Genomic DNA, 16107 nt, shown 5'->3' with positions numbered 1-16107 from the left:
CCAAAAGCTACAGACTGCGGTAAAGCTGTTTTTTTTTTTTTTTTTTTTTTTCAAATATAATTTTTATTAAGGGTTTGTAATAGGCTGTACAATCAACCAGAGTTAATAACCAAAAATCATAACATCATATTTCTCTTACGTCCTCCGACAGTCGCCGCCTCTTCATATTCGTCACATATGGGGTATTAGACTTTGCTCCGAAGGAGTAGCTAGGCAACAGAATATGTTAACAATAAAGCTTTAACATATCCCACCCTCAAGGGGTGGTCCCCTCAGTCAATACCCTCCTACTTCCTGCAACCATATCTCAGTTTTAATGTCTAGCACTGATGAACGGTGGTGTGTGCCTCCGCCAGTGGATCATGCTATTGCGGTTTTGAACAAAGCCACTGCGATCCCTGCAGAGGGATCCCCTGTTTTCCGTGATGCCACGGATAGGAGACTGGAGTCTCTTGCCCGTCATACTTATTCTGTTACGGGTTCTATGCTTAAGGCTCTGTTTGCTTCTCTCATGGCGGCCCAGGCGATCGCAAGTTGGACGCAGATGCTTAGGCGCGTCCTAGTGGCCGATTCGGCCTCGGCGGCGACCCTGGATATGGTGGATCAGATCCACCAGGGTGTCATGTATCTGTGTGATGCGGACCTGGACCTGATTCCGTTGGCCGCGCGTGTGCACAGCGTGGCGGTGTTGTCTCGCCGCCTGGTTTGGTTGAAATGTTGGTCGGTGGACCAATCTTCACGTAAAACCTTAGCCAATCTGCCTTATGATGGGTCTCGCCTTTTTGGGGAGTCCCTGGATGTGTTGATTAAGGGGATTACCGGGGGTAAGAGCACTCTCTTGCCCCATTTCCCCAAGGCTAAGGGGGCTTCTGGGAAGAAGCATGCTCATTTTCGGCCCCCTCAGGGGTCCTTTCGTGCCTTTCGGCCGCACTACAAGGGCAAACCGTTCAAGGGCCAAGGCTCTCAGAAGAAGCCCTGGTCTGGGAAACAGAAGTCCGGTCAATCCGGACCTGCGGCCCATAACAGTTCGGCCTGAAGGGGCGCCCTCACCCAGTTTTGGGGTGGGGGGACGCTTGCTCGATTTTCTTCAGCCCTGGTTGGCCCGTGTGAGGGACAGATGGGTTCTGGAAATCGTTCGATCTGGTTACAAGATCGAGTTTCTCTCTCGGCCGGAGAGCAGATTTTTTCCCTCAAATCTTCAACTGTCTCCAGAGCGCCTGCGGGATCTGCACCTGGCGGTGCGGGACCTGAGGGCTCAGGGAGTGGTGGGCCGGTGCCTCATCGGGACAGATTTCGGGGGTTTTATTCCAATCTGTTCACCGTGCCCAGGAAGGAGGGCAAGGTTTGTCCGATTCTGGACTTGAAAGCTCTGAACCGCTCTGTGCGAGTTCGCAAGTTCCGCATGGAATCCCTGCGCTCGGTGGTGGCTGCCCTGGTTCCGGGGGAATTCATGGCCTCCATCGATTTGAAGGATGCGTACCTTCACATCCCCATATTCGAGGGTCATCAGAAGTACCTTCGATTTGCCGTTGCGGAGGATCACTACCAGTTTGTGGCGTTGCCCTTTGGGCTCGCCTCGGCTCCGCGGGTCTTCACCAAGGTGCTTGCACCGGTTCTGGCATTATTGAGAGCCCAGGGCATTTCTGTCCTGGGGTATCTGGACGACATTCTGGTTCGGTCTGCGACCGGACAGGGTCTGGAGAAGGACCTGTCTGTCACAATGCAAACTCTGCAGGAGTTCGGTTGGACGATAAATGTTCCAAAGTCGACACTGAGTCCGTCGGTTCGTCTCCCCTATCTGGGAATGATACTGGACTCGGTGCAGGCGAAGGTCTTCCTGCCGGAAGACAAACTCAGGACTCTTCAGGAGGAAGTCAGGTCCCTCAGGGACGTTCCACACTCGTCTCTGCGGACGGGTATGAGATGTCTGGGATTGATGGTCTCGGCCTTCGAGGCGATTCCTTTCGCGCAGTTTCACACGCGGGGTCTCCAAGCGGAGATCCTGTCCAGGTGGGACGGGCGACCTCAACCTCTGGATCTTCAGATCTCGTTGAGTCATCGCACCAGGGAAAACCTTCTGTGGTGGCTCCAGTCCCCGTTGGTGTCCGGGGGCAAGTCGTTTCGTCCGATCTCGTGGACGATAATCACCACGGATGCCAGCCTGTCGGGCTGGGGTGGTGTTCTGGGCGTTCTGTCCGCCCAGGGGACCTGGTCGGAGGGGGAGTCTTCCCTTCCGATCAACATTCTGGAATTGCGTGCGATAAGGCTCTGTCTTCATCGCTGGACGGACCGGCTGCAGGGCTGCCCGGTTCGGGTGCAGACGGACAATGCCACGGCGGTGGCCTACATCAACCACCAAGGGGGCACCAGGAGTGCCCGAACGGCTCGAGAAGTGGCCGACATTCTGTCTTGGGCCGAGACTCATGTCCCGGCGATAACGGCGGTTCACATTCCGGGAGTGGAGAACTGGCAGGCGGACTATCTGAGTCGCCAGACCCTGGATCAGGGGGAATGGTCTCTCCACCCGGCTGTCTTCCAGATGTTGTGCGCGAAGTGGGGTCTTCCAGATGTGGACCTGTTCGCGTCTCGCCTCAACTACAAGGTGAAGAGGTTCGTGGCAAGGACGCGCGACCCTCGGGCAGACGCGTCGGACGCGTTAGTGGCCCCGTGGCATCAGTACAGGCTGATGTACGCGTTTCCACCGATTCAGTTGCTGTCCAGGTTCCTTCGCAGGTTGCACTCGGAACGCAGCACGGTGATTCTTGTGGCACCGGACTGGCCTCGCCGGTCCTGGTACGCAGACCTCGTGAATCTGGCAGTCGACGCTCCTTGGCGTCTGCCTCTTCGAGACGATCTACTGTCTCAAGGACCGATTTACCATCCTGCTTTACAGTCGCTGGCTTTGACGGCCTGGCTGTTGAGACCGAGGTCCTGAAGGAGAAGGGTCTCTCTCCAGAGGTCGTTCATACTTTGATCAACGCGAGGAAGTCTTCCTCGGGGAAGGTTTATTACCGTACTTGGAAGGCCTATTTTGCCTGGTGTGAGTCCAGGGGGTTTTCACCCCGCACGTACTCGGTTTCCCGTGTGCTGTCTTTCCTTCAGACGGGTGTCGATCAGCGTTTGGCGCTGGCTACGATTAAGGGTCAGGTGTCGGCGCTGGCCGTTCTGTTTCAACGTCCCGTGGCTTCCAACTCCTTGGTTGGCACTTTTATTCAGGGTGTGCGGCATCTGGTTCCTCCTAGGAGGGATCCTTTGCCCCCTTGGGACTTGAATCTAGTTCTATCTGTGTTACAACGTGCTCCTTTTGAACAGATCAGGGAGATCTCGTTGTCTATGTTGTCCAAAAAGGTCGCCTTTTTGGTGGCGATCACTTCGGCTCGCAGAGTGTCGGAACTGGCGGCTTTGTCCTGCAAGTCTCCGTACCTGGTTGTTCATTTGGATAAGGTGGTCTTGCGACCTAATCCTTCTTTTCTACCGAAACGAGTTTCGGAATTCCACCTTAACGAGGATATTGTTTTGCCTTCGTTGTGCACGAAGCCTAAACATCCGAAGGAGGTGAGATTGCACTCTCTGGATGTTGTTCGGGCGATAAGGGTTTACCTTAAATCGACTGAGTCTTTTCGTAAGACTGACTCCTTGTTTGTTATTCCAGAGGGTCCTCGGAAGGGCATGGCGGCTTCCGCCTCTACCATTGCCAAATGGATCAGGCAGACCATTGAACAGGCCTATGCCTTGCAGGGGAAGGTTTCCCCTGTGCCTGTGAAGGCGCACTCTACTAGATCACTGAGTACGTCTTGGGCCTGCCGTCATGGGGCTTCTGTAGCCCAGGTGTGTAAGGCGGCGACTTGGTCGACCGTACACACTTTCACAAAATTCTACAAAGTAGATGTTCAGGCATCGGCGGATGCTTCCTTTGGCCGCAAGGTTCTTAGTGCGGCTGTTCCATAGGGTCCCTTGTTGGGGACTCCTGGCTGTTGGGATAGTTTTTTTGAATCCCCTGGTTTCTTTGTCTTTTCCTGGGTTGTTGCTCCTGTTGAGCACTTATTTTTGCTGTTGCCCAGCTGGTTTCCTTCCTTTGGTAAGGTTCCTTTCTTTGATGTGGAGACTGCGTTGCCTTTCGGCGCGGATGCGTTTCCCACCCCTCATGTTTGCACTGCTTTGGGACGTCCCCATATGTGACGAATATGAAGAGGCGGCGACTGTCGGAGGACGTAAGAGAAAACGGAATTTTTGTAAAATCTTACCTGTAAAATTCCTTTCTCTGAGTCCTCCGACAGTCGCCGCCCCCGCCCCTCTTTTGGGGTTTGAATGTATACTCTACTGCTATTCCACTAAAACTGAGATATGGTTGCAGGAAGTAGGAGGGTATTGACTGAGGGGACCACCCCTTGAGGGTGGGATATGTTAAAGCTTTATTGTTAACATATTCTGTTGCCTAGCTACTCCTTCGGAGCAAAGTCTAATACCCCATATGTGACGAATATGAAGAGGCGGCGACTGTCGGAGGACTCAGAGAAAGGAATTTTACAGGTAAGATTTTACAAAAATTCCGTTATTCATATGTTTTAACAATCAGCATAGGTTTCTTATTTCCTCATACTCAGTACGATTATCTAACAAGCGGGTACTTCTTTCCCCTCTTAACCCTCATCAAATCTCTCCCTGCTTCGTACTTTTACTGTAATCTTCTAGTCCTCTCGGCCTAGACAGCTTCTACTTACCCTATCTTTTCTATTTATAACCAAAATAACCCATCATCAAAACACAAAAAAACACCTAAACAAACACAAAAAAAAGAAAAAAAAAAACAAAATCGCTCTCCTCTCTCCCCTATCCCTACTGACCCTATTGTCTCTTAACTTTTTATGTTGTTTCCGATCCAGGAGTCACATTCCAAGCAAAGCTTCCCCTTCTTTTGAGAGGATAAATAGGTTCCATGCTCCCCACGTCTCTGTATATTTTTCCCTTTTATGTTGTGCTGACATTACCATGTCCTCCATTTTATTTATTTCTTCTATTTTCTGGATCCACTCTGCTATTGTTGGTGGTGTTTGTTTTTTCCAGTTAAGAGGTATACATGATCTAGCCGCGTTTGCTAATTGACATATCACCGATTTTCTATATCTTTTCCCTGGTATGTTATTTAATTGTAGGAGAAAAAAAGCTGGATCCTCCGGTATCTCAGTGGGGAATAAACTTACCTAGTAGAATATTTTTACAGTTGAAACAGAATTTCGCATTCAAATGGACAAAAAGAGCATTAAGATATCTGGGTACACTCATACCAGCCCGACCAGCGCAAATTTTTTAACTTAATTTTATCCCACTTTTGACGGAAATTCATCTTAAAGTGGAGTTCCACCCTAAATTTATACTTACCTCCATCTTCTCGCTCCGGGTCACCTGAAAAACAAATGGATAATCGCAATTTTTTTTTTTTTTTTACTTCGTATAGAAGAAAATATACTTACCTTAATTCCTTCTTCCTCCCCTCGGCGGCCACGGCGATTCGTCACTTCCTGGCTTTGCAGTGATTCCTGGGAGCTGAACGTCATCGCTCCCAGGAATCAATGCGCCTGCACCGGCCCCGACGTCAGTTCCGGTGCGCGCGCGTCATTCCCTTCTAAACAGCTTCTGGGCATGCCCAGAAGCTGTGGAGGGATGACGAGCGTGCACGGGAAGTGACGGCGGGGCCGGTGCAGTGCATCGTGGGACCGAAAAAGACGGAAGAGAACGCAGAAGAGGATCGCGCTGGCTTCAAGCTGCCCACACCTGAGATGGCAGCACTGTACAATACTTTTTCAAGGTAAGTATTTCTCCTAAAAGGTAAGTGCAACCCGGGACAGATCAGAGGCTAGCCATTGTGGAATGTACTAGCCCTGACTGTCCCGGGGGTATTTTTATTAAAAAATGTATTCCCAGGGTGGAACTCCGCTTTAAATTAGAGAAATGGAATACAGGTCTACATTCATGGTTTGGCAGGTGTAACTTGATCAAAATGTCCATATTACCGAGATTCTTATATTTATTTCAAACACTACCTATTAAGATCCCAGCTTACTATTTTAAACAGATAAACTCAGTATTTATTAAATTCGTCTGGGCACATAAGAAACCCCGTCTTTCAAGACCGTTATTGACACTACCAAAAAAACTAGGGAGGGCGTCACTACCAGACATGCGTAAATATTTCCAGGCTTCTCAACTAAGAAGGCAAATCGACTGGTGCCGACATGGGGATTTCAAATTATGGGTACAAATAGAACAGGCATTTTCTCCTATTCCCCTAAATAGAGCACTTTGGTGCTATGACTATCTTCCAATAGAGGTGAGGAAACATCAGTTAATAGGCACAACGTTACAAATATGCTCACAAATTAGTTCTCAGAAATCCCTATCCTCACGAGACTCGCCATTATTCCCAATTTTAGGGAACCCAAAATTTATGTTGGGTTTAGAGGCACAACCTTTTGGATCCCTCAGAGAGACAGGTCTTTTCCAGGCCTCTCATTTCCTGAGAGAGGACAAATGGCCCACAATAGAAAGATTGGTAAACGAGGCAGATATCTTTAGATTCCCTTTCTGGAATGCATTGCAACTTTCCCACTTTTTACGCTTAATATGTAACCCTCAGAACTATAATCAACAAATGACAATTTTTGAAAAATACTGTACAGATACAGGAAGTCTTACACATGCGATATCTAAAATATATAACTTAATAAATAAATCTGAGGAGCAGTACCAATTACCATATCTGGATAGATGGGAGAGGGAAGTGTCTAGAGTGTTCTCCCCAGAGCAGAGACAACAGATGATTAATTTGGTCTTTAAATCTTCAATATGTACTAAATATCGAGACAAATTTCAAAATTTTAACAAGATGGTACTACACCCCGCATAAGCTACATAAAATCTCGGTGAATAATACTGATCGGTGTTGGCGGTGTCTAGATGAGGAGGGCACGTTATTACATATATTCTGGGATTGCCCTAGACCAGGGGTGTCAAACTAAATTTCATTGCGGGCAGCATCAGCATTATGGTTGCCCTCAAAGGGCCGGTTACAGGAGATATCAAGAGCCCCCCCCACCACCACCACCAGAAGTGAAGAGTCATCCACCCTTCCTTACATCACAATGCATCCCCTTACTTTGTGCTGCTGTCAGGAAGAAGATGCGGGTGGATCTGGGAAGAAGTGCAGCGTCTGGAGGAGAACCAGAGGAGGGCTGGAGTCAGCTTCCAGAGTCTGCTGAATGCTGAGACCAGGGGAGGGAGAGGTAAGGCGGCTGCACAGAGAGGTGCAGGATCTGTAAGAGGAGTTCTCCCCTCCTCTTTGCTGCGGACTGCTGAAAAGGGGGGGGGGGGTAGGCAAAGACGAGCCTTTCTGCAGCTGCACAGAGGAGTGCAGGATCTGGCAAAGTAGTTCTGTCCTCTTTGCTGCCGACTACTGAGACGAGGTGGGGGCAGAGACATGGGGGGTGCCACAGCTGCAGGAGAGGTGCGAGGGCCACAAGAAATGGCCTGGAGGGCCGCATTCGGCCCGCGGGCCTTGTGTTTGACACCTGTGCCCTAGACTAACAGATTTTTGGAAAAAAGAGAGAGAGATTATGCAAAAGTTTACTGAGACTGAGATACCGGTTCAGCTGTTGATGTCCAACGACTGGTCGTCCCTTCGGACCTGTATGACAGTTCTGGGACTGATGGTGTCCTCCTTCGAGGCGGTCCCCTTCGCTCTATTCCACACCGGGATTCTTCAGAAGGAAATTCTTCTTAAGTGGAACAAGCACCCAAATTCTCTGGACTTTCGGATTCGGCTAAGGCACGGTACCAAGGAGTCCCTGATCCGGCAACTTTGATCTCCAATGCTCCAGCTGGGGAAATCCTTTCTCCCTATTTACTGGGCAATTGTCACCACAGATGCAAGTCTGTCCAGGTGGGGGGGGGTCCTCAATCGGGTCTCGGCTAAGGCAGTCTGGTCCCTGGAGGAATCTTGGGTGCCAATCAATGTCCTGGAGCTGAGAGCGATTCAGCTTTGCCTGGCCCACTGGACCGAAGGCCTGCTCATTTAATCGGACAATGCCACGCCTGTGGCTTATGTCAATCACCAAAGGGGGCACCAAGAGTGTCTATGCGGCCCTAGAAGTGGCAGGCATTCTATGTTGGGCGGAGCACCATGTTCCAGCTCTCTCTGCTGTCCACATACCAGGAGTGGCCGCCAGGCCTTAGATGCAGGGGAGTGTTCCCTGCTTCCGGAGGTGTTCCAACAGTTGTGCCTTCATTGGGGCACTCCAGACATGGATCTGTTGGCATCTCGAATCAACGGGAAAGTACAGAGGTTTGTGGCCCGCTCTCGGGACCCTCTGGCAGACGCCGTAGACGCGCTGGTGGCTCCTTGGGGTCAGTACCGGCTAATGTATGCCTTTCCTACTCTCAATTTACTGCCAAGACTTCTTCGCAGGATCGAGGCGGAAGGGATTCCGGTCACTCTTGTGCCTCCGGACTGGTGTCGTCGAGCTTGGTACGCCGTCTGGTCAGGCTTGTCGCAGAGGCTCCATGGAGACATCCTCTCGGGGAGGATCTACTGTCTCAGGGGCCAATCTTCCATCCTGCTTTATGGTCGCTGGCTTTGACGGCTTGGCTGTTGACTGCCAGGTGCTGAAGGACAGGGGATTGTCAAAGGGGTTTTGATCTCTAGGATGCCCTATAGTAAGGTTTTGCCACGTCCCTGTGAAATCGTTGTATTTTGGGTTTGGTACCTCAAACCAAGGTTGTTGGGACTTTAAGGGCAAAAGTAAACAAAGTAAAGTATCATAGAATATAAATTGAACAGTTTATTTTCAAAAAAGTTTTACAAGGTAATAGACAAGTTTGTCGTGGATGGGTTTAAGGTCCATCGGTGAGAGAAGTGAAGAGGTTAGAAAGGTAGGTGAAAAATGGTGACTTTTGAGGAACATTTGTCTCTGTTGTTCCATGCTTGTATTTCAGGCTTGGAACTTTTTTCAGAGGAAAATGTCCAGGAGATTATCCTACGCATTTCGGCTGTATAGGTATTAGCCTTTTTCAAGGATAAGTCACCATGTCTAGAAACAACAATAAATTGTAAGTTTTTTGCACATATGCAGAATTTAAAGTAGAATTATGCAAAAGGCAAACTCAAACTATACATCTGGAGGAGCACAGTAAAGAAATCCTTAGGAAGAAAGAACTAAAATACTGGCGGGACAAGAACGCCTTCAGCCAGGGAAAAGCATATAAATGGACAAACCTAAGACCAACTCGCAAAACACAATACGGCAATAGACCGCCCAACAAAACAGGTCAATATTACTCCTAGGATTCATCCTCCTACGCCTCCGGATCTGAACAAAACTATATAGGAAATAGAAGAGAAACACAAAAATCAACCAGGCATGACCCACAGATGGATAACGAGAATAGAATAGAAGATACCTACAGTGAAAGGGGAGACTACAATTATCCTGAACCTACCTTAGAGCAAGAAGGAGAAAATAGTCAACCTGTAAGACACCACCATATCGTCACACGATCGAAGAAAAGTAAAGAAGACGACCCAAAACAACAACGGGGTTTTTTAGGGAAACAAAACCTAAAACCAACAATGAAGCCCCCGCAGACATCAGACCCACAAGAGAAGAGACAGGAAGAGAAAAGGGACAAATGATCATAAATTTATCCTCATACATGCTTACAGATGAACAAGAAAAAGTTTTGTTACTCGGACTATCCTTCTGCCCCAATGTCCGCACGGACAAATTCGAAACCATTAAGGACATCAACCTATTTGCCAGGAATCTACTCTTTAAAACCATGTACCACAAAAAAACCCAACAAGACCACATATTCCCAACCCTAACAGCAGCTGAATTTAGGACGATAAGGGATTTAAATCTACTTCAAGAAAGCGATCTAGACGACTCAATGGAGCCTGAAGTACTAGTGGACAGCGAAGACGAGGAAGAAAAAAGTAAAGACCCAAAATTCAAAAAGAAGTCTAACAAATTTACTTCAACCTCAACCCGGCAATTGCACTCTTCGTAAGACAAACAACCAAAGACATTGAAAAAATATGTGAAGATAAAACAACACATAACCTTACAAAACAACAAAAAGAAGCTCAAAAACAATGAGGAAATCACCATCAAACCCTCTGACAAAGGAGGGAATGTTGTCATCATGGACAACGACAAATACAAATCCATGTGTGTTTGAGCATACTAGCAAACGCAAACATGAAATGCTATAGGAAAATATTGCCTGTAATGACAAAAACCTATAATGAAGACTTTTACAAAAAAATCGACTAAGCACTAAACAATGGAACAATATCTCAAACACTATGGGGGAGTATGTACGAACCACCCATCCAAGAATACCAACTTTTTACGCATTACCAAAGGTACACAAAGACTAAGTAAATCCACCAGGAGGACCCATAATCTCCGGCAATGGAAACATCACTGAGTCAATGAGCAAGGTCATTGACATGTACCTCAGACCCCATGTTACCAAGCTACCTTCGTACACCAAAGATACAGTACATCTACTCAAAATCCTGAATGATCTAACGATACCAACTGATGGATATCTAATAACTATTGACGTAGAATCGTTATATAATAACATTCCTCACAACAAGGGACTCATCGCAGTCCAAAAAGCACTAGGCCAACAAAGCCAACATCAAAAATTTAACAATTTCATCGTAGACATGCTGGACTTCTAGGAAGAACTTCTAGGAAGATTTATCATTGCACGTGGAAGTCGTATATTGCATGGGGTGAGTCCCTTGGGACTCCCCCTCGCTCCTTTTCTGTGGCTCAGATCTTGGCTTTCCTTCAAAGGGGAGTTGATCAAAAGTTGTCCTTGAGTACTATTAAGGGTCAGGTTTCGGCTTTGGCTATTTTCTTCCAAAGACCATTGGCAACACATTCCCTGGTGCGTAACTTCATCCAGGGGGTGCGACACTTGGTACCTCTGGTGCGACCTCCGTTGCCACCTTGGGACCTTAATTTGGTGCTGTCGGTTCTCCAGAAGCCTCCCTTTGAAAGTATTCGGGAGATTCCCCTGCTTACCTTGTCCCAGAAGGTGGCCTTCTTGGTGGCTATCACTTCTGCGTGCAGGGTGTGGGAACTGGCGGTGTTGTCCTGTCGTTCTCACTACCTGATGGTTCACAGGGACAAAGCGATACTTCGTCCGGATCCGTCTTTCCTGCCAAAGGTGGTTTCCAGTTTTCACTTAAATGAGGACATTGTGTTACCTTCCTTGTGCCCTAAGCCTACACATTCTAAGGAATTTGCTCTGCATACCCTTGATGGTGTTCGGGCAATCAAGGTGTATTTTGAGTCTACTAAGTCTTTTTGCAAGTCAGACTTGCTCTTTGTGCTCACGTATGGCCCAAAGAAAGGGCTGCCTGCATCTGCTGCCACTATTTCCAGATGGATCAGACAGACCGTTATGCAGGCTTATACCATTAAGGGTCCGGTTCCACCTTTCCCTGTCAAGGAGCATTCTACTCGGGCGCTTAGTGCGTCCTGGGCTTTTCGCCATCAGGCATCTGTGTTGCAGGTTTGCAAGGCGGCGAGCTGGTCATCTGTTAACACCTTTACCACATTTTATAAGGTGGATGTGCTGGCATCTGCGGATGCTTCCTTTGGCCGCAAAGTTTTGCAGGCTGCTGTTTAGGGGGCCCTTTGGCCTTCCTCGAAGGTGTTACTGTTTGGTTTTCAGATGGACCTCATCTTGTTCTGAGTCCTATGTTGCCTGGTTGGCTATGTTTGGCCTTGGGGACTGTTTTTTGTTCTGCTGTTCCCACCCCTCATCAGGGTACTGCTTTGGAACGTCATTACTGATATGCATCAGAGGACTGCGTCCAGAACTTTTTTTCTGCCTAATGTCCTACCCCTGTAGGGGGGCAGTTTAACCCTACTGATATGCATCAGAGGACTGCGTCCGTCAATGAACCTAAGAGAAAACGACGATTTTTTGACGGTAAGTCAAAAATCCAGTTTTTTTTTTTTTGAGCAGTGTAGATTTCAGCTTAGTGGACAGTTCGTTGTTGTGAAAACTGGAACTATGTTTATAATTTATTCACTTTACAATGTAAACTTGGTGTTAAAACTCAACCACTCAGTGTGCATGATCAGGTGATACATCACACCATTAGTTGCACACTTTACTACTACTTCCGCCTAGAGCCCCTTATTACAAGTTAGAAGCTACTGCTTCCACCTAGAGCCCTTATTAAAAGTTACCTAGAGACTTACTGTATTACAAGTTCCAAGGTGCTTCCTTCTGCCTTTTTGCCATGAGCACTTCACTACAGTACGGTCTACTCCAAGGTTGCTGCATACTACTTCCAGGCACACTTCTCTCTTTTCCACACTCTACTCCTTGTGTACCCCACACGGGTTACTCTCCCCCATAGCTATGAGTTGAAATCAGACAAAAGGGATTCACGTGAACATTTGCTCTGCCAAAAGCCCACACAACAGTCAACCTCAGATTGACAATACCTTCTTTGCATTGCACCATCTCTAGTTCCATTCAGGCACGTAACAAGTGTCCTACCTGACAAAGGCAGATTTTTATGTCACAATTTATTGGTCAGCTAATGGCTTTAAAAGACCCATCTCTAACTAGAGCTCCAAAACAGCAACCCCCTTCTCCAGCTCCTCTGTCTGTACCTGAAGTGGATCCCAATATGCCCGACCTAGAAGAGGTGGACATAGAAGGATTTGACGATGACCCAGTGCAGTTTTAAAGGAGACCAACAACAGATTTCTCACCCCAGAACTCTATGCACCCTAATTTGCAGCTTTACAAAGTATGCTTGCTAATGTGGATTCTCTTGTGCAAAAAGCCTTGGCATTGTCACGCTTGATTCTCCTTAATCTTTGAATGCCCCTTTGGATTCAAAGAGACCTGCTAAATTGAAAGAGGTTCCCCTTGTAAAAAAAATAAATAAAATTAGCAATCTCATCAGGTCAGTCCAGAATAGATTTCCTCTCCTCTGGAAATCATTACTGAATTCTATCCAGTGGGAAAAGTGTATTAATAAGTGGTCTGTTCCAGTATTTGATCCTGCCCTTTAAAGTTGTAAACATCACACTGCAGTTGAAGATGTTCCAGAATGGCTTCATGCGCAGGATCTTGTGCCTAAAACGCCTGGACAGCTGAAACTGCCTATAAGAAGCACCTCACACATATGCCCTTTGAAGGAGGACATCTTTTTGGTGCGACACATGATAGATTTAATAAAGATGTCATAGGAGGGAAAGTTCTACTTTAACATAAGTTAAAATGTATACTGTATTCCCAAACAATAGAGAACAGTATTGCAATGATCAAATAAAAACATATAAATACAAGCCAAATCGTAGCAAAACATGTATAGATCAATCAATATCGTATCTTACACAAGGGCTAATAGAAAATTCTACAGACCTTAAACCAACCAGAAATGAAATGTACTGGTTAGTATAGACGCGAAGAATGATGATGCCCAAAACTATAGCCCGACATGTTTCGCGGCAAAAGCCGCTTCCTCAGGGGCAGTTGAGGGGTTATGTGAACCTCAATACAGCTACTAAAAGAAAGAAAGAGAACATATATATATCAAAAAATAAAAATAACAAATTTTAACATTATACATAGACAATTGTACATTTGTAAACATGTAAAACAGCAAGAAATCAAGTCTCTCTCTCCTTGATTTCTTGCTGTTTTACATGTTTACAAATGTACAATTGTCTATGTATAATGTTAAGATTTGTTATTTTTGTTTTTTTGCTATATATATGTTCTCTTTCTTTTAGCAGCTGTATTGATGTTCACATAACCCCTCAACTGCCCCTAAGGAAGTGGCTTTTGCCGCGAAACATGTCGAGCTATAGTTTTGGGCATCATCGTTCTTCACGTCTATACTAACCAGTACATTTCATTTCTGGTAGGTTTAGGGTCTGTAGAATTTTCTATTAGCCTTTGTGTAAGGTACGATATTGATTGATCTATACATGTTTTGCTACGATTTGGCTTGTATTTATATGTTTTTATTTAATCATTGCAATACTGTTCTCTATTGTTTGGGAATACAGTATACATTTTAACTTATGTTGTTTCAATAAAATATTTTTTTTATATTTTTTGACTGATATTGGTCTGATGACGGTACCCCTCTAGAAAGTCCCCCTTCTTTGCGCCCCTCTCCCCCCTTCTATCTCCATTATTTTGCTTCTGCTGTGTTATGAGTGGACATGGACCCAGACGTGTTCAGGATCCTGGTCCCAACCCACTTTCCCGATCCCACCAGGAAGCCAACACTTCACACCACTTTTCACAGGCATTGAGACATTTCCCGGTCTGCAGCTGCACAGACCAGGAAATGTCTCATTGCTTGTGATAAGCAGGGTGCAGCGATGCCTTCCTAGTGGGATCTGGCAGGTGGGTTGGGACCAGCACCCTAAACATGCCTGAGCCTATCTCTAGTAAAGAGATACCAAGCTAACAGGTGCAGCAGCTGAAAGCCCTCTTCTCCTCCTCCCTCCCACCAGAATTCAGCTGCTGCAGGAGGAAAATACAGCGATCAGTACCAGTATGCCTCTCCAGCTGTCACTTCTGTCCATGCCCTTTCTTCTTAAGCAGTTCAGCCCCCCGTACTCCTCTGGCCCCACCTCAGCACTCCCCTCCTTTCCCGCTGGCTAGCTGTGCAGTAAGTGGATGGGCTGAATAAAGGCATAATCCTCAGCATGTGATCAAAAGGGCCGCAACAAAATTGTTACAACATAACCCTCCTCAGCACCAGTTCTCTTGGTCTTCCCTATTCAGGATGGAAAGTGGGGGAAGGGATGACCTGGAGAATGAGTGCCGAGGAGGGTTATGTTGTAACTATTTTGTGGCTGTCTTGCATGCTGTCAGAGCTTATTGAGTTTCAAAGAGGGCCCGCTTAGCTGGGACCATTGTGACTGAAGTTGCTAATTTATTTGGGGTGTTGCAAGGTACAGTATCAAAGGTCATGACTAGATATACAATTTCTGGGAAAACGTTGTCTGATAAGCATAAGCACAGTCTACATGGTTAAATGACCGAAAGAGACAAAAGGACATTGTGCAGGATTGTGAACTTGATTTCTGCATGAATAGTGTTATTGGATTCTATTATCCACCATCCAAGACTTATATCTCTATAGCATGTTTTATGTTCTCTATATTTATTTTGCTTCAGTTTTATTTTAGAACGAATGTTTTCATTTTTTTAATTATTGCTCATGTTAATATTCTAATGTTTTATCACAGGACTGGGCTCTTGGTGTTTTACATGCCAAGATTATTGCTGCTATAACTCTGATGGGTCCTCAGTGGTGGTTGAAAACTGTTATTGAACAGGTAAGGAACTGGATATAATATCTTATGTTTCATTCATTGACAAGGTTTTGGGGTCAGATTTGTGTAATACAACATGCTAAAATAGATGATATATTGGTTGTTCCATATTTTATAGGAATCACTACTCTGTTAAAAAGTAAAAAATAAAAAGCTTGGTTCGGGTTGAAAGTCTTTAATTAAAAAAAAAAAAAAGATTTTTGGTTCAACTTGCAAATTGGTTTTATGATCAATTAATTTGATTCTGACTCAGGAATAAAACGAGGAGGCTTAAGAATTTTGGGATGTTTGTTATTAAGTTTGCATAAAGTAATTACAGAATAACTAGTTTCCACTTAACAGGAGGGAGGAGGCTTAATACACAGTGTAATGCAATAGATTGTGTAATACCAATAGAAGTTGCATCTGGCACACATCAAAACAGAGCAAAGCCACATATGCAGAAGGAATTATAATGAGGCACAAGTATCGTGGAAGGAAGGAAACAAAATGGTCATTAGTTCAAGTTCTAGAATAGCAGTTAGGAAGGAAAGTATGTTACATACTGAAGAAAGGAGATCCAGATTTGAGCAAAAAAGAGTCAGGCAGACACGATTTTTAAATGTCAATAAAAAAAAAAAACACGAGAACAGAATTAATCTGACTTATTCACATAGGGGGTGATGAGGAATTGGGGTGGGGGGGGGGGTGTCCAAGTGCTTTTTTG

The 16107-nt window shown here is 46.1% G+C and overlaps 1 protein-coding gene across 3 annotated transcripts in view; it reads left to right on the top strand.

Annotated features, from left to right (window-relative positions):
• MARCHF6 (membrane associated ring-CH-type finger 6) overlaps positions 1 to 16107 on the top strand; it is a 1229180-nt gene that overhangs the window by 1095152 nt on the left and 117921 nt on the right. For all 3 annotated transcript variants that reach the window (XM_082259541.1, XM_082259540.1, XM_082259539.1), the window contains one exon: positions 15315 to 15404. In XM_082259541.1, the coding sequence (XP_082115667.1) occupies positions 15315 to 15404 (90 nt within the window). The remainder of the gene's footprint in view (positions 1 to 15314; positions 15405 to 16107) is intronic.

Source organism: Pelophylax lessonae (genome assembly GCF_965119305.1).
Source record: "Pelophylax lessonae genome assembly, chromosome: 5".
Classification (NCBI taxonomy): Eukaryota; Metazoa; Chordata; class Amphibia; order Anura; family Ranidae; genus Pelophylax; species Pelophylax lessonae.
This window is presented reverse-complemented; position numbering and strand designations above follow the sequence as displayed.